At 46.2% G+C, this 22192-nt stretch overlaps 1 protein-coding gene across 1 annotated transcript; it reads left to right on the top strand.

Annotated features, from left to right (window-relative positions):
• Positions 1 to 309: 309 nt before the first annotated feature.
• nots (nothepsin) lies at positions 310 to 21396 on the top strand. Its single transcript, XM_038978049.1, has 10 exons — positions 310 to 325; positions 424 to 490; positions 2699 to 2879; positions 3159 to 3276; positions 3997 to 4115; positions 4776 to 4975; positions 8166 to 8291; positions 9390 to 9534; positions 16157 to 16255; positions 17988 to 21396. The coding sequence occupies exons 1-10, from the start codon at positions 310 to 312 to the stop codon at positions 18186 to 18188; spliced, it is 1272 nt and encodes a 423-aa protein (XP_038833977.1). The 3' UTR covers positions 18189 to 21396.
• The last annotated feature ends 796 nt before the right edge of the window (positions 21397 to 22192 follow it).

Genomic DNA, 22192 nt, shown 5'->3' with positions numbered 1-22192 from the left:
CCACCACATGACTAGAGTAGAGAATCCTTGTTATCCCAATCTGCTTTGCACTAGACAGTCCACCACATGACTAGAGTAGAGAATCCTTGTTATCCCAATCTGCTTTGCACTAGACAGTCCACCACATGACTAGAGTAGAGAATCCTTGTTATCCCAATCTGCTTTGCACTAGACAGTCCACCACATGACTAGAGTAGAGAATCCTTGTTATCCCAATCTGCTTTGCACTAGGCACTAGACAGTCCACCACATGACTAGAGTAGAGAATCCTTGTTATCCCAATCTGCTTTGCACTAGACAGTCCACCACATGACTAGAGAACGCAGTAGGCCGTCCGCTCTGAAATGGTGAGTAGGTTGTTTTCATTCATGGAAAACGTAGGAATTCTCCTTTTCACTGATTCCTCCCTCTTTCCCCTTGCAGGAAGCGAGTACCAGACCATCACCCCTGTTAATACCACCAGGAGGAAGAGGATGAAGAGGAGAGAGGGGTAACAGGAGTTGCTGGTAGGGGAAGGGGAACAGAAAAGCCTGTATTTATGATACTCCTGTCTGAGGCTGTGTACCATACGTCACTTTGAAATAAAAGTCCTGATGTGTTCTGGACCGTTGTCCCACAAATCAAAGCTTCAGTCTCTTTTGGTTAGTCTAAATGCTCCTTTAGACTGTGGGGTTGTAACACCGTGTTACCGACCACTGCAGAGGCTAGACTGTCAGTGCTGTGTTATGAACCACTGTAGAGGCTAGACTGTCAACGCACTTGATATCTCATGCAGATGGCTGTATGGACATGTTTGTTTACTGAAATAATAATAAATAAAAACTCACTCTGAATCCATGTCTGGAATGTTTTCTGCCTTGAGAACCTTTTAGTTTGAAATGTGTATTCAGAAGACTGTACTTTAACATTCATATGAAGGCTATAGATGTACTATAACATATTGATGTAGTACTATAACATATTGATGTACTACTATAACATATTGATGTACTATTATAACATATTGATGTACTACTATAACATATTGATGTACTACTATAACATATTGATGTACTACTATAACATATTGATGTACTACTATAACATATTGATGTACTACTATAACATATTGATGTACTATTATAACATTGATGTACTATAACATATTGATGTACTACTATAACATATTGATGTACTACTATAACATATTGATGTACTACTATAACATATTGATGTACTACTATAACATATGAAGAATATTGATATACTATAACATATTAATTGTATTGATGTACTGTAACATATTAAGGATATAGATTTATTTTTTATTTAACAAGGTAAGTCAGTTAAGAACTGTTATTTACAATTGCGGCCAAACCTGGACGACGCTGGCCCTATGGGACTCCCAATCACGGCCAGATGTGATACAGCCTGGATACGAACCAGAGACTGTAGTGACACCTGTTGCACTGAGATGCACTTGGACCGCTGTGCCACCCGGAAGCCCAAATGTACTATAACAAATTAAGGATATAGATGTACTATATATAACGTTAAGAATATGACTCTATTTTTAACATAACACAATAACAAGAAAACTCATGCTTTTGACTTTGACATCTAAATCCCATCTGTGCACATTGTACTACCCAAGCTGCTTTTGTGTTATCACCTGATTGACTGTTATCTCTAGTAAACACGGGTATTTACCTAACGTGAACACCATTAGCAGGCCTCGGTCACCTCAACCTCAGAGTCTGGTAAAAGTATCCGGATAGATGTTTAGACTAATATGGGGGGTGTTCTATGTATATTGGGAATCCAGCAATCTCAAATATCCAGAATCAAGGAAGTGCAATATCCACTTGAAAGCGTTCAAGAAGGCATCAATCAAACGTTATATAGATCCTCATAGTTTTACTGTCATTTCCCCTGAAGAGATATGCTGTGTTAGGGCTGGTTTTACTGGCATCAGAAGTCCATTGGAGAATATCAATTGCATTTTTCTGACTTGTCACCTCCTCCAAACCCATTGAATGAGAATTCAGAGGAGGCATGAAGAGAGGGCGTGAGGACTCAAGGAAATGAGATCCACCCATTTTCACCTCCTACCTTTCCTCTTCAGTGCTGAATGACAGCCAGTCTGTTGTATCTACAGCCTGTGTTCAGTGAGCGTCTGGTCTGCAGCAGCCACTGACCGACACTACCAGTCAGTCTGTTGTATCTACAGCCTGTGTTCAGTGAGCGTCTGGTCTGCAGCTGCCACTGACAGACACTACCAGTCAGGATGAGGTGGGCTGTGTGGACCCTGATCTGCTGTTCCTGGACTGCACATGGGCTGATCAGGTAAGAACTGACAGATCGTTCACATTTGGCCTTTGTTTGAAAAACTTTCAAGATACTTGAAAATGTTTTTTCCCTACTTGAATATTTTTGGTAATGCGTGAGAATCAGGGTCGGATTACAGAACGGGCACGTTCCCAGGGGCCCCCAACCCCCAAAAAATATATAATCCGTCCCGACCCTGATTAGAATCATTATAAGAAGTAAGTGAGGAATGAAGGAGGCTTTCAATAGGCGACGCATTACCTTCAGCAGCTTAAAGTCTGACTTGCTGGTGGATGAAAAAGTTACTTTCTGGTCCTTATTGAAGCATCTACAAGTGTACTGTATCTAAACTACCTCTGTATGGCCACCAACCTGAGTGTGTTCGGCCCAGGATCCCCCTGCGTCGGATGCTCTCTGTGCGTACTCAGCTGAGAGCCTCTAATCGTCTGGAGGACTTCATGAGGGACCACCAGCCTGATATGTTCAACCGGAGGTACGCCCAGTGTTACCCCCCTGGCATCCCCTCTCTCAGGCTGGGTAAGAGCAGCGAGAGGCTCTACAACTTCATGGATGTAAGTGGGACTGAATGGAAGTGAATAACTGTATTGAACTGTAATAACTGCTGGTTCCCTACCAAGGGCTGTGGTATCTGGTGTATTATATGGAGAGAAGAAGAAAACAGTCATCAGTTCAGTATATTGAAAAACATCAAAACACCTGTTGTACTTTTATATAGTCACTGTGTTGAGGTCAGACCTGTACATTTCTGAAGAGTTGATCAACACACTGTATAGATTTCAGAATACATGAATGGACACATGTCATTGTATTCCCTGTGTGTGATTGTCCAGGCCCAGTACTATGGACTGATCAGCCTGGGTACCCCGGACCAGAACTTCACCGTAGTGTTTGATACAGGATCGTCTGACCTGTGGGTCCCATCCTCTTACTGCGTCTCAGAGGCCTGTGGTGAGACTTCAGAACACAGCTAGGGATTAACAGAACCGACACCTAGGGGACAAAATAACAATTTTACAACAATCATGTTTATCCGAATGGTACCAAAGAGCAAGATGTATTATGGTCATGTGACATGTACTTACGGGTAAACGGACATTTATATTTCTGTGCTTAATCCAATCTGTTTTTCTCCGTACTATCTTTTTAGAATCTGTTCCAAACAGACTAATGTATTCCTGTTTATCTAGAGTCAGTGTTTATCTGCTGACTGTGTGACACAGACGAGAGCAGACTAGCCTCTATAGGTCACTGTGTTCCTCCCTCTCTCCCTCCTTCCCACTCCCTCCCTCCCTCTGTCTCTCTCTCTCTCTCCCTCCCTCCCTCCTACTCCCTTCCTCCCTCTGTCTCTCTCTCTGTCTCCCTCCCTCCCTCCTACTCCCTTCCTCCCTCTTTCTCTCCCTCCCTCCCTCCTACTCCCGTCCTCCCTCTATCACTCCCTTCCTCCCTCTATCCCTCTGTCTCTCCCTCTCTCTCCCTCCCTCTCTCCCTCTCTCTCTCCCTCCCCCTCCCTTCCTCCCTCTGTCTCTCCCTCTCTCTCCCTCCCTCCTTCCCTCCTACGCCCTTCCTCCCTCTATCCCTCCCTCCCTCCCTCCCACTCCCTTCCTCCCTCTATCCCTCCGTCTCTTCCTCTCTCTCCCTCCCTCTCCCTCTCCCTCTCTCTCTCTCCAGGCATGCACCGCAAGTTCAAGGCCTTTGAGTCCAGTACGTTCAACCACGACGGCAGGATGTTTGGCATCCACTATGGCAAGGGACACATGCTGGGCATCATGGGCAGGGAAGTCCTCAAGGTAACACAATATTCCTAACCTCTATCCCTGTACTGCCCACGTTCCCAAATGAATTGGAGTGTAGTTTCTGTCAGCTCAGCTTCTAGTGGGGATGGTCTAATATGTTATATTAAACACATATGATTTCATTAGATGGTGTATATCATTGTCCCCCACAATGAAATCGGGGAGATGACTGTGGATCTGTCTCCCATCATACATTAGTCTCATATGCGATGTCTTTGATAGCACTGGCACTATTTTAACTAAACTTGGGTGAATGATGGGTCTTGTCATAGAGGGGGGTGGGCTGCATCATTTGGGTGAATGATGGGTCTTGCCATAGAGGGGGGTGGGCTGCATCATTTGGGTGAATGATGGGTCTTGCCATAGAGGGGGGGGGGGGGGGGGGCTGCATCATTTGGGTGAATGATGGGTCTTGCCATAGAGGGGGGGGGGGCTGCATCATTTGTGGGGGACGACATTGTTTACTGTTGCTTTGTGTTTGTTTAAAGGTGTAAATGTTTTGAAAGGTTTGAGTCGTTTACTAGTATTACAGCAACACATGTACAATGCAACGTTAACAAGTGAACCAGGTGTGGGATGACATGTAAGATTCCTGAAAGGCCTTTGCATATACACAGTAATTCATACACCTGACACGTCCCTGTGGTTGTCCAGATAGGCAAGATGACGGTGCAGAACCAGGAGTTTGGAGAGTCGGTGTACGAGCCAGGTTTTGTCTTCGTCATGGCTAAGTTTGACGGGGTGCTGGGTTTGGGGTACCCCTCCCTGGCTGAGGAACTGGGGACACCCGTTTTCGACAGCATCATGAACCAGAAGTCTGTGGACCAACCCATCTTCTCCTTCTACCTCAGCAAGTAGGTACAGAACACATATACACTACCCAGGACCACAGAGTATATATGTCTGTCTACCCATCATGATGTTGTTATTGATGATGATGAGGATGATGATGATGGTGGTAAATACACTACCCAGGACCACAGAGTATATCTGTCTGTCTACCCATCATGATGTTGTTATTGATGATGATGGTAAAGGACACTACCCAGGGCCACAGAGTATATCTGTCTGTCTACCCATCATGATGATGTTATTGATGATGAGGATGATGATGGTAAATACACTACCCAGGACCACAGAGTATATCTGTCTGTCTACCCATCATGATGATGTTATTGATGATGATGGTAAAGGACACTACCCAGGCACACAGACCTACATGTTACTGTAGGCTAAAACTTGATAATGGTCGGGGAGAGTGGGGTAAGTTGATAATGGTCGGGGAGAGTGGGGTAAGTTGAGGTGAGAGTGGGGCAAGTTGAGGTGAGAGTGGGGTAAATTGAGGTGAGAGTGAGGTAAGTTGAGATGAGAGTGGGGTAAGTTGAGATGAGTGGGGTGAGATGAGAGTGGGGTAAATTGAGGTGAGAGTGGGGTAAGTTGAGGTGAGAGAGTGGGGTAAATTGAGGTGAGAGAGTGGGGTAAGTTGAGATGAGAGTGGGGTAAATTGAGATGAGAGTGGGGTAAATTGAGGTGAGAGTGGGGTAAGTTGAGGTGAGAGTGGGGTAAGTTGAGATGAGAGTGGGGTAAGTTGAGATGAGAGTGGGGTAAGTTGAGATGAGAGTGGGGTAAGTTGAGAGTGGGGTAAGTTGAGAGTGGGGTAAGTTGAGGTGAGAGTGGGGTAAGTTGAGGTGAGAGTGGGGTAAATTGAGAAAAGAGTGGGGTAAATTGAGGTGAGAGTGGGGTAAATTGAGAAAAGAGTGGGGTAAGTTGAGATGAGAGTGGGGTAAATTGAGAAAAGAGTGGGGTAAGTTGAGATGAGAGTGGGGTAAATTGAGAAAAGAGTGGGGTAAATTGAGAAAAGAGTGGGGTAAATTGAGATGAGAGTGGGGTAAATTGAGAAAAGAGTGGGGTAAATTGAGAAAAGAGTGGGGTAAGTGAGCCATTTAAACAGTCACTCTAATCCAGTCATTAAACAGACACTCTAATCCAGTCATTAAACAGACACTCTAATCCAGAGTGAGTTACAGGAGCAATTACGGGGGGCCAATTAATTCCCACGGGGGGCCAGTACAAAAAAAAAAAAGTATGAATGTATGTACTTGTAAGTCGCTCTGGATAAGAGCGTCTGCTAAATGACTTAAATGTAAATGTAATTAGGGTTAAGGGCCTTGCTCAAAGGCACATCAACACATGTTTCACCTAGTCGACTCAGGGATTCAAGCCAACACGCTTAACCACTAGGCTACCTGTCGCGGGACAGGGTGGGGCGGCAGGTAGCCTAGTGGTTAGAGCGTTGGATCGAATCCCCGAGCAGACAAGGTAAAAATCTGTCGTTCTGCCCCTGAACAAGGCAGTTAATCCACTGTTCCTAGGCCGTCATTGAAAATAAGAATTAGTTCTTAACTGACTTGCCTAGTTAAATAAAGGAAAAAATAAATAAATAAATAAAGCCGAATTTCTCTATTGAATTAAATATTTTAAATAATGTCTTACTTTATTTGCCAAACACAATTCAAGACAATCACTTTTTTTGTGTCTTTTAATAATTTTAAGCATCTTTTAACACAGGCTTAACACCGAACAAACACTTTGTAATTTTAACACAGGCCAGGCTCTGTTGTTACCTCATAAACCGGTTATAATGCCTTGTATTACGCCTGCTCAACTTGCCATTGGCTCAACTTACCCCATGGCCATTGGCTCAACTTACCCCATGGCCATTGGCTCAACTTACCCCATGGGTATTGGCTCAATTTACCCCATGGCCATTGGCTCAACTTACCCCATGCCCATTGGCTCAACTTACCCCATGGGTATTGGCTCAACTTACCCCATGCCCATTGGCTCAACTTACCCCATGGCCATTGGCTCAACTTACCCCATGGGTATTGGCTCAACTTACCCCATGGGTATTGGCTCAACTTACCTCATGGCCATTGGCTCAACTTACCCCATGCCCATTGGCTCAACTTACCCCATGGCCATTGGCTCAACTTACCCCATGGGTATTGGCTCAACTTACCCCATGGGTATTGGCTCAACTTACCCCATGGCCATTGGCTCAACTTACCCCATGGGTATTGGCTCAACTTACCCCATGGCCATTGGCTCAACTTACCCCATGGGTATTGGCTCAACTTACCCCATGGGTATTGGCTCAACTTACCCCATGGGTATTGGCTCAACTTACCCCATGCCCATTGGCTCAACTTACCCCATGGGTATTGGCTCAACTTACCCCATGGGTATTGGCTCAACTTACCCCATGGCCATTGGCTCAACTTACCCCATGCCCATTGGCTCAACTTACCCCATGGCCATTGGCTCAACTTACCCCATGGCCATTGGCTCAACTTACCCCATGGGTATTGGCTCAACTTACCCCATGGGTATTGGCTCAACTTACCCCATGCCCATTGGCTCAACTTACCCCATGGCCATTGGCTCAACTTACCCCATGGGTATTGGCTCAACTTACCCCATGGCCATTGGCTCAACTTACCCCATGGGTATTGGCTCAACTTACCCCATGGCCATTGGCTCAACTTACCCCATGGGTATTGGCTCAACTTACCCCATGGGTATTGGCTCAACTTACCCCATGCCCATTGGCTCAATTTACCTCAAGGCAAACCTTTTGACTATATTAGCCCACACAGCTACAAGGATGCACTTTCATGCCAGGTTTAGGACCTCATATTGCAGCTTTTGGAGACCTCAACTAATGTATAGAACAATCGTAAAATGATCTACTTTGGTTTGGAAACAAGCACCATGAAACCTCTACTACAATAACTTTGTGAGAACAGTTTTTTGGACCTAACTTGCCACTTTTTCATTGTGGCATCTTCCTTCACAGACTCTGTGAAATTTAGGCCTCCTTTGTAAATATTTGGTCAAATTATACATTTTGTCTATGGTTTCCTAGAAACAAGTGTGTCTCAACGTACCTCTTTGTCTCGACTTATCCCACTCTCCCCTACTGACCTAGAGGAGCAGAATTGATCCATTTACCCATCGTAATTTGATTGCTTCTGCCTCCAGGAGTAAGATGCCAAGAGACCCAGGGGGAGAGTTGCTGCTAGGAGGGATGGACGAGGCGCTCTACAGTGGACCCATCAACTGGAACCCTGTTACCCTGAAGAGCTACTGGCAGATCAAGATGTCCAGGTCAGAACTACGATAACTCAGATCATGTTGTCCCTCTGTCAAACTGGGTCAGAACCAGGATAACTCATATCAGGTTGTCCTTTGGTCAAACTGGGTCAGAACCAGTATAACTCATATCATGTTGTCCCTCTGTCAAACTGGGTCAGAACCAGGATAACTCATATCATGTTGTCCCTCTGTCAAACTGGGTCAGAACTAGGATAACTCATATCATGTTGTCCCTCTGTCAAACTGGGTCAGAACCAGGATAACTCATATCATGTTGTCCCTCTGTCAAACTGGGTCAGAACTAGGATAACTCATATCATGTTGTCCCTCTGTCAAACTGGGTCAGAACTAGGATAACTCATATCATGTTGTCCCTCTGTCAAACTGGGTCAGAACTAGGATAACTCATATCATATTGTCCCTCTGTCAAACTGGGTCAGAACCAGGATAACTCATATCATGTTGTCCCTCGGTCAAACTGGGTCAGAACCAGGATAACTCATATCATGTTGTCCCTCGGTCAAACTGGGTCAGAACCAGGATAACTCATATCATGTTGTCCCTCGGTCAAACTGGGTCAGAACTAGGATAACTCATATCATGTTGTCCCTCTGTCAAACTGGGTCAGAATCAGGATAACTCATATCATGTTGTCCCTCTGTCAAACCGGGGGACATATCCACAGTTAGTAGTAGGGCTGCCTACAAGAGTGAGGCAGCTGTTTGATAATTTCATATGACTGAGAAAAAGGAGAATATTTTGCTGTCCGGTCATCTAGTGGGGAAATGGTGGAATTGTCCCTGATTTCAATTGTGATGCTGTGGGGAAAACTAAGGGGGACGTCGGTGACGTACAAACCAATATTACATTTCAGAATTGGTTAAAAGAAGATTAGGGTCAGGGTTTGGTTAAGGTTAAGGTTAGGGCAGGTTTTAGGTTTTGGCTAGTCAGGAAGTCAATGGGATGCTGGTCAGAAAAGTCCCTTTAGTCCCATCTTGTTGCTGTATCACAGTAAACCAAAATGGCAGCCAAATAATAGATTGAATTCTTCAAAAAGGTCATCTCCCGATAGTTGTGAACACATGTTTTGCTCCACCTCTTCCACTGCAGTATCCAGGTCCAGGGAGCCTTGACTTTCTGTCCCCATGGCTGTCAGGCCATCATTGATACAGGCACGTCTCTCATCATCGGCCCCACCCGTGACATCCTCGCTCTACAACAGCTGATAGGAGCTACCCCCACCTCCATTGGAGAGGTAAGACCACGTTATATACTAACAACTCCTTTTATTTTACTAGGCAAGTCAGTCGAGAACAAATTCTTATTTTACAATGATGGCATACCCTGGCCAAACCCTCTGGCCAAACCCAGACGGGACTGTAGTGGAGAGAAAAAGCAGCGTGTGTGGGAAAACATGGGAAAACATGATAACAAAATCTATGCAGGAACAAACAGCTTGAAATGCAGACTGACTTCCACGCTGACTGGCAGCGTGGAAGTGGCAGGGCTGAGTATTTGTAGGGTTCTTGATTATGGAACAGGTTGCAGCTGGTGGGAATCTGCTCTGCTTCCAGCACACCTGTCTCCACTCACACAATCAAATACACACAGAGAGAGAGGGAGAGAGCACTGGGGAGTGGTGGCAGGTTTAGGGAGGTCCAGGATGAGAAGTAGGCGTGGCAGGAGCCACGTAACAACTACTATTACTACTGCTAATACTACTGCTACTACTACTACTACTACTACTACTATTGCTACTACTACTACTACTATTGCTACTACTACTACTACTACTACTATTGCTACTACTACTACTACTATTGCTACTACTACTACCATACTACTACTACTACTACTACTACTATTACTGCTACTACTACTACTATTACTGCTACTACTACTAATACTACTATTACTACTACTACTACTACTGCTGCTGCTACTACTACTACTACCTCTACTACTGCTGCTACTGCTACTGCTACTACTACTACTATTACAGCTACTACTACTACTATTACAGCTACTGCTACTACTACTGCTGCTGCTACTACTACTGCTGCTGCTACTACTACTGCTGCTGCTGCTGCTACTACTACTACTACTACTACTACTACTACTACTACTACTACTACTTCTGCTACTAATACTACTACTACTACTAGTACTACTACTACTATTGCTGCTGCTACTACTACTACTACCACTACTTCTGCTACTACTACTACTACTACTACTACTACTACTACTGCTACTACTACCACTACCACTACTACGACTACTACTACTATTACAGCTACTACTACTATTACAGCTACTACTACTAATACTACTACTGCTACTACTATTATTGCTACTACTACTACTACTACTACTGCTGCTACGACTATTGATGATACTACTACTACTGCTACTACTACTACTAGTACTACTGCTGCTGCTACTACTACTACTATTACTACTACTGCTCCTGCTTCTACTACTACTACTGCTGCTGCCTCTACTACTACTACTACTATTACTACTACTGCTGCTACTACTACTACTACCACTACTACTGCTACTGCTACTACTACTACTACTACCACTACTACTACTACTGCTGCTGCTACTACTACTACTACTACTACTTCTGCTACTACTACTACTACTACTACTGCTACTACTGCTACTACTACTACTAATCCTGCTACTACTGCTGCTGCTACTACTACTACTAATCCTGCTACTACTGCTGCTACTACTACTACTGCTTCTGCTACATCTACTACTACTACTACTACTTCTACTACTGCTACTACTACTTCTGCTGCTACTACTGCTACTACTACTACTACTACTACTGCTACAATTGCTACTACTACTACTGCTACTACTACTACTGCTGCTACTACTTATACTACTACTACTACTACTTCTACTACTACTGCTGCTACTACTGCTACTACTACTACTTCTACAACTACTACTACTACTACTACTACTACTACTACTACTACTACTGCTGCTACTACTACTTCTACAACTACTACTACTACTTCTAGTACTACTACTACTTCTACTACTGCTGCTACAGCTACTACTACTACTACTTCTACATTTACATTTACATTTAAGTCATTTAGCATTTAAGTCAATTTGTAAGTCGCTCTTATCCAGAGCGACTTACAAATTGGTGCATTCACCTTATGATATCCAGTGGAACAGCCACTTTACAATAGTGCATCTAACTCTTTTAAGGGTGGGGGGGGGGGGGGGGGGGGGTTAGAAGGATTACTTTATCCTATCCTAGGTATTCCTTAAAGAGGTGGGGTTTCAGGTGTCTCCGGAAGGTGGTGATTGACTTCGCTGACCTGGCGTCGTGAGGGAGTTTGTTCCACCATTGGGGTGCCAGAGCAGCGAACAGTTTTGACTGGGCTGAGCGGGAACTGTACTTCTTCAGAGGTAGGGAGGCGAGCAGGCCAGAGGTGGATGAACGCAGTGCCCTTGTTTGGGTGTAGGGCCTGATCAGAGCCTGAAGGTACGGAGGTGCCGTTCCCCTCACAGCTCCGTAGGCAAGCACCATGGTCTTGTAGCGGATGCGAGCTTCAACTGGAAGCCAGTGGAGAGAGCGGAGGAGCGGGGTGACGTGAGAGAACTTGGGAAGGTTGAACACCAGACGGGCTGCGGCGTTCTGGATGAGTTGTAGGGGTTTAATGGCACAGGCAGGGAGCCCAGCCAACAGCGAGTTGCAGTAATCCAGACGGGAGATGACAAGTGCCTGGATTAGGACCTGCGCCGCTTCCTGTGTGAGGCAGGGTCGTACTCTGCGAATGTTGTAGAGCATGAACCTACAGGAACGGGCCACCGCCTTGATGTTAGTTGAGAACGACAGGGTGTTGTCCAGGATCACGCCAAGGTTCTTAGCGCTCTGGGAGGAGGACACAATGGAGTTGTCAACCGTGATGGCGAGATCATGGAACGGGCAGTCCTTCCCCGGGAGGAAGAGCAGCTCCGTCTTGCCGAGGTTCAGCTTGAGGTGGTGATCCGTCATCCACACTGATATGTCTGCCAGACATGCAGAGATGCGATTCGCCACCTGGTTATCAGAAGGGGGAAAGGAGAAGATTAATTGTGTGTCGTCTGCATAGCAATGATAGGAGAGACCATGTGAGGTTATGACAGAGCCAAGTGACTTGGTGTATAGCGAGAATAGGAGAGGGCCTAGAACAGAGCCCTGGGGGACACCAGTGGTGAGAGCACGTGGTGAGGAGACAGATTCTCGCCACGCCACCTGGTAGGAGCGACCTGTCAGGTAAGACGCAATCCAAGCGTGGGCCGCGCCGGAGATGCCCAACTCGGAGAGGGTGGAGAGGAGGATCTGATGGTTCACAGTATAAAAGGCAGCCGATAGGTCTAGAAGGATGAGAGCAGAGGAGAGAGAGTTAGCTTTAGCAGTGCGGAGCGCCTCCGTGACACAGAGAAGAGCAGTCTCAGTTGAATGACTAGTCTTGAAACCTGACTGATTTGGATCAAGAAGGTCATTCTGAGAGAGATAGCAGGAGAGCTGGCCAAGGACGGCACGTTCAAGAGTTTTGGAGAGAAAAGAAAGAAGGGATACTGGTCTGTAGTTGTTGACATCGGAAGGATCGAGTGTAGGTTTTTTCAGAAGGGGTGCAACTCTCGCTCTCTTGAAGACGGAAGGGACGTAGCCAGCGGTCAAGGATGAGTTGATGAGCGAGGTGAGGTAAGGGAGAAGGTCTCCAGAAATGGTCTGGAGAAGAGAGGAGGGGATAGGGTCAAGCGGGCAGGTTGTTGGGCGGCCGGCCGTCACAAGACGCGAGATTTCATCTGGGGAGAGAGGGGAGAAAGAGGTCAAAGCACAGGGTAGGGCAGTGTGAGCAGAACCAGCGGTGTCGTTTGACTTAGCAAACGAGGATCGGATGTCGTCAACCTTCTTTTCAAAATGGTTGACGAAGTCATCCGCAGAGAGGGAGGAGGGGGGGGGGGAGGAGGATTCAGGAGGGAGGAGAAGGTGGCAAAGAGCTTCCTAGGGTTAGAGGCAGATGCTTGGAATTTAGAGTGGTAGAAAGTGGCTTTAGCAGCAGAGACAGAAGAGGAAAATGTAGAGAGGAGGGAGTGAAAGGATGCCAGGTCCGCAGGGAGGCGAGTTCTCCTCCATTTCCGCTCGGCTGCCCGGAGCCCTGTTCTGTGAGCTCGCAATGAGTCGTCGAGCCACGGAGCAGGAGGGGAGGACCGAGCCGGCCTGGAGGATAGGGGACATAGAGAGTCAAAGGATGCAGAAAGGGAGGAGAGGAGGGTTGAGGAGGCAGAATCAGGAGATAGGTTGGAGAAGGTTTGAGCAGAGGGAAGAGATGATAGGATGGAAGAGGAGAGAGTAGCGGGGGAGAGAGAGCGAAGGTTGGGACGGCGCGATACCATCCGAGTAGGGGCAGTGTGGGAAGTGTTGGATGAGAGCGAGAGGGAAAAGGATACAAGGTAGTGGTCGGAGACTTGGAGGGGAGTTGCAATGAGATTAGTGGAAGAACAGCATCTAGTAAAGATGAGGTCAAGCGTATTGCCTGCCTTGTGAGTAGGGGGGGAAGGTGAGAGGGTGAGGTCAAAAGAGGAGAGGAGTGGAAAGAGGGAGGCAGAGAGGAATGAGTCAAAGGTAGACGTGGGGAGGTTAAAGTCACCCAGAACTGTGAGAGGTGAGCCATCCTCAGGGAAGGAACTTATCAAGGCGTCAAGCTCATTGATGAACTCTCCAAGGGAACCTGGAGGGCGATAAATGATAAGGATGTTAAGCTTGAAAGGGCTGGTAACTGTGACAGCATGGAATTCAAAGGAGGCGATAGACAGATGGGTCAGGGGAGAAAGAGAGAATGTCCACTTGGGAGAGATGAGGATCCCAGTGCCACCACCCCGCTGACCAGAAGCTCTCGGGGTGTGCGAGAACACGTGGGCAGACGAGGAGAGAGCAGTAGGAGTAGCAGTGTTATCTGTGGTAATCCATGTTTCCGTCAGTGCCAAGAAGTCGAGGGACTGGAGGGAAGCATAGGCTGGGATGAACTCTGCCTTGTTGGCCGCAGATCGGCAGTTCCAGAGGCTGCCGGAGACCTGGAACTCCACGTGGGTCGTGCGCGCTGGGACCACCAGGTTAGGGTGGCAGCGGCCACGCGGTGTGAAGCGTTTGTATGGTCTGTGCAGAGAGGAGAGAACAGGGATAGACAGACACATAGTTGACAGGCTACAGAAGAGGCTACGCTAATGCAAAGGAGATTGGAATGACAAGTGGACTACACGTCTCGAATGTTCAGAAAGTTAAGCTTACGTTGCAAAAATCTTATTGACTAAAATGATTAAAATGATGCAGTACTGCTGGCTGGTGAAGTAGGCTAGCTAGCAGTGGCTGCGTTGTTGACTTTGTTTGAAAGTGTTGCTGGCTAGGTAGCCTCGATAACTGGCTAGGTAACCTCGATAACTGGCTAGATAATTACTCTAAGCTACACAATTATCTTAGATACAAGGACAGCAAAGACAACTATGTAGCTAGCTAACACTACACTAATCAAATCGTTCCGTTGTACTGTTTCGGTAGAAGTTGGCTAGCTGGCTAGCTAGCAGTGTTGACAACGTTAGGACGGCGAAAATAGCTGGCTAGCTGACTTTGTTTGAAAGTGGAGCTGGCTAGGTAACCTCGATAACTGGCTAGATAATTACTCTAAACTACACAATTATCTTAGATACAAAGACAGCAAAGACAACTATGTAGCTAGCTAACACTACACTAATCAAATCGTTCCGTTGTACTGTTTCGGTAGAAGTTGGCTAGCTGGCTAGCTAGCAGTGTTGACAACGTTAGGACGGCGAAAATAGCTGGCTAGCTGACTTTGTTTGAAAGTGGAGCTGGCTAGGTAACTTCGATAACTGGCTAGATAATTACTCTAAACTACACAATTATCTTAGATGCAAAGACAACTATGTAGCTAGCTAACACTACACTAATCAAATCGTTCCGTTGTAATGATTCGGTAGAAGTTGGCTAGCTGGCTAGCTAGCAGTGTTGACAACGTTAGAAGATTCGATAATTCGATAATAATCTAAACTACACAATTATCTTTGATACAAAGACGGCTATGTAGCTAGCTAAGAAAAAAAGTGCTAAGATCAAACAAATCAAACCGTTGTACTGTAATGAAATGAAATGAAATGTAATACTACCTGTGGAGCGAAGCGAAATGCGACTACTCGCTCCAACCCGGAAGTGTAGAAATTCCGGTTCTACAACTACTACTACTACTTCTACAACTACTACTACTTCTACTACTACTGCTGCTACTACTGCTACTACTACTACTTCTAGTACTACTACTACTTCTACTACTACTTCTACTACTACTGCTACTACTACTACTTCTACAACTACTACTACTGCTTCTAGTACTACTACTACTTCTACTACTACTTCTACTACTACTGCTGCTACTACTACTACTTCTACAACTACTACTACTACTTCTAGTACTACTACTACTTCTACTACTACTGCTGCTACTACTACTACTACTACTACTTCTACAACTACTACTACTACTACTTCTAGTACTACTACTACTTCTACTAATACTGCTGCTACTACTGCTACTACTACTACTTCTACAACTACTACTACTACTTCTAGTACTACTACTACTTCTATTACTACTGCTGCTACTACTACTACTGATAGGGGCTACCCCCACCTCCATTGGAGAAGTGTGCCCATTCCATGCCGGTCTCTGTAGAGTTACAGGGGCTGCACGAGGCTCAATTCCATTTAAATTCCGGTTGATTCAGGAAGTACACTGAAATTCCAATTCTCTTCAATGCTTTTCAATGAGGAAAATGTGTTGCAGTACCTGATTGACTGCGCCCGGCTCTCCAGCCTGCCCCAGGTGACCATCATGCTCAACGGGGTGGATTACGTGCTCACTGCTGAGTCCTACGTCAGAAGGGTGGGTACTGGTCCAACATACAGTGAATGAACATGACAAGTGAGATATTTCCAGATTTCGGCATACATACTATTACAGTATATACTTTAACTTGTGTGTGATAATCATTTTAGTATAAATGATAGAAATACATTTTTTGTGTCCTACGGTAGACCTGTGTCAAAAAACATACGGATTTTTTTTTTTTGTTGTTATTATTATTATTATTTTTTTTTAAATTTTATCCCATTTTCTCCCCAATTTTCGTGGTATCCAATCGCTAGTAATTACTATCTTGTCTCATCGCTACAACTCCCGTACGGGCTCGGGAGAGACGAAGGTCGAAAGCCATGCGTCCTCCGAAGCACAACCCAACACACCGTGTACCTGGCCCCCTTGGTTAGCGCGCACTGCGCCCGGCCCGCCACAGGAGTCGCTGGAGCGCGATGAGACAAGGATATCCCTACCGGCCAAACCCTCCCTAACCCGGACGACGCTATGCCAATTGTGCACCGCCCCACGGACCTCCCGGTCGCGGCCGGCTGCGACAGAGCCTGGGCGCGAACCCAGAGACTCTGGTGGCGCAGTTAGCACTGCGATGCAGTGCCCTAGACCACTGCGCCACCCGGGAGGCCCAAAAAACATACGGAATTTGATGAGTGGTTGTTATGATTGTTGTCATATTTCTAACACACTCCCTCTCTCCCTCCTTTACCTTCCTTCTCTCTCCTCTCTCCTTCTCTCTCCTTCTCCCTCCCTCCTTTACCTTCCTTCTCTCTCCTCTCTCCTTCTCTCTACTTCTCCCTCCTTCTCTCTCCCTCCTTTACCTTCCTTCTCTCTCCTCTCTCCTTCTCTCTCCTTCTCCCTCCTTCTCTCTCCCTCCTTTACCCTCCTTCTCTCTCCCTCCTTTACCCTCCTTCTCTCTCCTCTCTCCTTCTCTCTCCTTCTCCCTCCTTCTCTCTCCCTCCTTTACCCTCCTTCTCTCTCCTCTCTCCTTCTCTCTCCTTCTCCCTCCTTCTCTCTCCCTCCTTTACCCTCCTTCTCTCTCCCTCCTTTACCCTCCTTCTCTCTACTTCTCTCTCCTTCTCTCCCTCTCTCCCTCCTTTACCCTCCTTCTCTCTCCTCTCTCCTTCTCTCTACTTCTCCCTCCTTCTCTCTCCCTCCTTTACCATCCTTCTCTCTCCTTCTCTCTACTTCTCCCTCCTTCTCTCTCCCTCCTTTACCCTCCTTCTCTCTCCTCTCTCCTTCTCCCTCCTTCTCTCTCCCTCCTTCTCTTCTTCTCTCTCCTTCTCACTCCCTCCTTCTCTCTCCCTCCTCTCTCCTTCTCTCTCCTTCTCTCCCTCCTTCTCTCTCCCCCCTCCTTCTCTCCCTCCTCTCCTTCTCTCTCCTTCTCCCTCCTTCTCTCCCTCCTTCTCTCTCCCCCCTCCTTCTCTCCCTCCTCTCCTTCTCTCTCCTTCTCCCTCCTTCTCTCCCTCCTTCTCTCTCCCCCCTCCTTCTCTCCCTCCTCTCCTTCTCTCTCCTTCTATCTCCTTCTCACTCCCTCCTTCTCTCTTTCCTTCTCTCTCCTTCTCTCTACTTCTCCCTCCTTTTCTCTCCTTCTCTCTCCTTCTCACTCACTCTTCTCTTCTTCTCTTTCCTTCTCTCTCCTTCTCCCTCCTTCTCTCTCCTCCTCCCTCCTCCTCTCCCTCCTTCTCACTCCTTCTCCCTCCTTCTCTCCCTCCCCCCTCCCTCCCCCCTCCTTCCCTCTCTTCAGGAGATGATGGGTGATCATGAGATCTGTTTCAGTGGGTTCCAGGGGGAGGATCTGCCCTCCACGACGGATCCTCTGTGGATCCTAGGGGACCTGTTCCTCTCTGATTACTATAGCATCTATGACCGGGGACAGGACAGGGTGGGCTTCGCTAAGGCCAGACACACACGCTATACAACGTTGGATGCAGAGATGGATAGGTAGATGGAAGGTGGGAAGGGTAAATGGAGCGATGGAAGTAGGGAGTGATGGATGGATGGAGGAATGGACAGAGGGAGAGATGGATGGATGGATGCATGGATAGATGGATGATAGAAGGAGGGATGAAGTGAGGAAGGAAGGAAGGATAGTGATAGAAGAGTGGATGAAGCGATGCATGGAATCACCATGCTTCACCTCCTGTCATCATCACTGAGACAGAAGTGCTTCATGGAAAGGCTGAAAGGCTGTCTGTCCAGCATTATCAGTGTATGTCTAGCATGATCAGTGTCTGTCTGTCCAGCATTATCAGTGTATGTCTGTCCAGCATTATCGGTGACTGTCTGTCTAGCATTATCGGTGTCTGTCTAGCATGATCGGTGTCTGTCTGTCTAGCATTATCAGTGTATGTCTAGCATGATCAGTGTCTGTCTAGCATTATCAGTGTATGTCTAGCATTATCAGTGTCTGTCTGTCTAGCATTATCAGTGTCTGTCTAGCATGATCAGTGTCTGTCTGTCTAGAATTATCAGTGTCTGTCTGTCTAGCATGATCAGTGTCTGTCTAGCATGATCAGTGTCTGTCTGTCTAGCATTATCAGTGTATGTCTGTCTAGCATTATCAGTGTCTGTCTAGCATGATCAGTGTCTGTCTGTCTAGCATTATCAGTGGCTGTCTAGCATGATCAGTGTATGTATGTCTAGCATTATCAGTGTATGTCTGTCTAGCATTATCAGTGTATGTCTAGCATGATCAGTGTCTGTCTGTCTAGCATTATCAGTGTATGTCTAGCATTATCAGTGTATGTCTGTCCAGCATTATCGGTGTCTGTCTGTCTAGCTTTATCGGTGTCTGTCTGTCTAGCATTATCAGTGTCTGTCTAGCATTATCAGTGTATGTCTGTCTAGCATTATCAGTGTCTGTCTGTCCAGCATTATCAGTGTCTGTCTAGAATGATCAGTGTCTGTCTGTCTAGCATTATCAGTGTCTGTCTAGCATGATCAGTGTCTGTCTGTCCAGCATTATCAGTGTCTGTCTGTCTAGCATGATCAGTGTCTGTCTAGCATTATCAGTGTATGTCTGTCTAGCATGATCAGTGTCTGTCTAGCATGATCAGTGTCTGTCTGTCTAGCATTATCAGTGTCTGTCTAGCATTATCAGTGTATGTCTAGCATTATCAGTGTCTGTCTGTCGAGCATTATCGGTGTATGTCTGTCTAGCATGATCAGTGTCTGTCTAGCATTATCAGTGTATGTCTGTCTAGCATTATCTGTGTCTGTCTGTCTAGCATTATCAGTGTATGTCTAGCATTATCAGTGTATGTCTGTCTAGCATTATCTGTGTCTGTCTGTCTAGCATTATCAGTGTCTGTCTAGCTTTATCGGTGTCTGTATGTCTAGCATTATCAGTGTATGTCTGTCCAGCATTATCAGTGACTGTCTGTCTAGCATTATCGGTGTCTGTCTGTCAAGCATTATCGGTGTCAGTCTGTCCAGCATTATCAGTGTCTGTCTGTCTAGCATTATCAGTGTCTGTATGTCCAGCATTATCAGTGACTGTCTGTCTAGCATTATCGGTGTCTGTCTGTCAAGCATTATCGGTGTCAGTCTGTCCAGCATTATCAGTGTCTGTCTGTCCAGCATAATCAGTGGCTGTCTGTCTAGCATGACCAGTGGCTGTCTGTCTAGCATTATCGGTGTATGTCTGTCTAGCTTTATCAGTGTCTGTCTGTCTAGCATTATCAGTGTCTGTATGTCCAGCATTATCAGTGTCTGTCTAGAATGATCAGTGTCTGTCTGTCTAGCATTATCAGTGTCTGTCTAGCATTATCAGTGTCTGTCTGTCCAGCATTATCAGTGTATGTCTGTCTAGCATTATCAGTGTATGTCTGTCTAGCATGATCCGTGTATGTCTGTCTAGCTTTATCAGTGTCTGTCTGTCTAGCATTATCAGTGTATGTCTGTCTAGCTTTATCGGTGTCTGTCTGTCCAGCATAATCAGTGGCTGTCTGTCTAGCATGACCAGTGGCTGTCTGTCTAGCATTATCGGTGTATGTCTGTCTAGCTTTATCAGTGTCTGTCTGTCTAGCATTATCAGTGTCTGTATGTCCAGCATTATCAGTGTCTGTCTAGAATGATCAGTGTCTGTCTGTCTAGCATTATCAGTGTCTGTCTAGCATTATCAGTGTCTGTCTGTCCAGCATTATCAGTGTATGTCTGTCTAGCATTATCAGTGTATGTCTGTCTAGCATGATCCGTGTATGTCTGTCTAGCTTTATCAGTGTCTGTCTGTCTAGCATTATCAGTGTATGTCTGTCTAGCTTTATCGGTGTCTGTCTGTCCAGCATTATCAGTGTCTGTCTGTCCAGCATAATCAGTGGCTGTCTGTCTAGCATGACCAGTGGCTGTCTTTCTAGCATTATCGGTGTATGTCTGTCTAGCATTATCAGTGTCTGTATGTCCAGCATTATCAGTGTCTGTCTAGAATGATCAGTGTCTGTCTGTCTAGCATTATCAGTGTCTGTCTAGCATTATCAGTGTATGTCTGTCCAGCATTATCAGTGTCTGTCTGTCTAGCATTATCAGTGTATGTCTGTCTAGCATTATCCGTGTCTGTCTGTCTAGCATTATCAGTGTATGTCTGTCTAGCATTATCAGTGTCTGTCTGTCTAGCATTATCAGTGTATGTCTGTCTAGCTTTATCGGTGTCTGTATGTCCAGCATTATCAGTGTCTGTCTGTCGAGCATTATCAGTGTCTGTCTGGTATCTTTTGAGAATAATTCATGCATTTCCATTCTACTAAAGTTAATAAATAATTGTTTTAATGCAATCAGGTGTTTTTTTGTTGCATCATTTTGTGAGTGAGTACAATGATTAACATTGAACGATGACTGAATAAATTATATTTTATTATAAATTATATTTTATTATAAAACAAACATTTTATGTTTATTAGGGTGTCAATTAATAATGCTGGGTACACCCTTAGAGATCCTGTTAAATGACTCCTATTATGGCACAGCAGGTTGATATGTACTGCATGTCAGAAGAATATTACGACTTCTCCGATGGTGACTTGTCCTTGTTCTCTTGGCTGTCATCGGTGTCCTTCTTGTCACTCTCATGACCATTGGACTCCAGAATGTCTGTCTCTGGGACTTGCAGTGCTTCGAACTGGGCATGCTCAGCAGGAAAGTGGAGGGCTGTGGAAGTGTTTGGGCCTCTCCTCCTCCCTAGGCCTTTAGGACTAGGCAGGCTGTGCAGGGAGCTCTTTGAGCCCTGTCTGGAGAACTGGAAGGACAGCTGACGTCTTTGTGGCTTACACCAGTCTTTGGGGACGTTCCAGCTCAACTTCTTGGGCCTCGGTTGGGTACAGCTGTTGCCCTGATTCGTGTTCAGGGCCAGAGCCTCCACAATGGGGGACAGATCTACTGGAGTCCCAGGCTTACTTGAGGCCTGCTCATGCCCTGTCAGTTGGGTGAAGGTGTCTATATGATTCAGGGGTTGTGGAGCACCAGATAATGCCCCACACGTCCCTCCATCACCCCCATAACCACTATCCCCATGATCATTAGAAAAAGCAGGTGGACTTACCACCCACTGAGGCAGGTCTGTGAAGGACGGCGTACCGGGCTCAGTGTTCAGGGAAGAAAGAGTACTACTAACCTCCCGTAGCGTATCCAGAGGGTGGTTGGGCGAGAGGGGGTTATGGGAGTTAAAGAGGTTGGGTCTGGGGAACAGAGAGTGATCAGGTCCTGGGGGAGCCTGGTCGTCTGATCCAGGGTAGTCATGGGAGTCAGGTCTGAAGGGGAAGAAGGCCTCACTGCTGTGACGTTTGAAGGAGGGCCGAGGAGGGACGAGCTCTGGGGGATCCTGGACGCTGAGAAGCCTACGCACGTGCCCCAGGACTGACGTTTGACGACCATGACGGAAGTTGTGATTGATGTTGTGGCTGTCCTGTCTGTGAATGTCCATTTTGTCTGCCTCTCCGAACTGAAAAATGCCCGATA

The sequence above is a fragment of the Salvelinus namaycush genome, chromosome 38 (assembly GCF_016432855.1).
Source record: "Salvelinus namaycush isolate Seneca chromosome 38, SaNama_1.0, whole genome shotgun sequence".
NCBI lineage: Eukaryota > Metazoa > Chordata > Actinopteri > Salmoniformes > Salmonidae > Salvelinus > Salvelinus namaycush.
The sequence above is the reverse complement of the archived record's forward strand: the minus strand, read 5'-3'. Positions and strand labels throughout refer to the sequence as shown.

What these genes read in the sequence shown, in the direction of transcription:
- nots (XM_038978049.1), top strand. An exon ending in GGCTCTACAACTTCATGGAT is followed by an intron (nt 2,880 to 3,158) that starts GTAAGTGGGACT and finishes GTGATTGTCCAG; the next exon opens with GCCCAGTACTATGGACTGAT. An exon ending in CTGCGTCTCAGAGGCCTGTG is followed by an intron (nt 3,277 to 3,996) that starts GTGAGACTTCAG and finishes CTCTCTCTCCAG; the next exon opens with GCATGCACCGCAAGTTCAAG.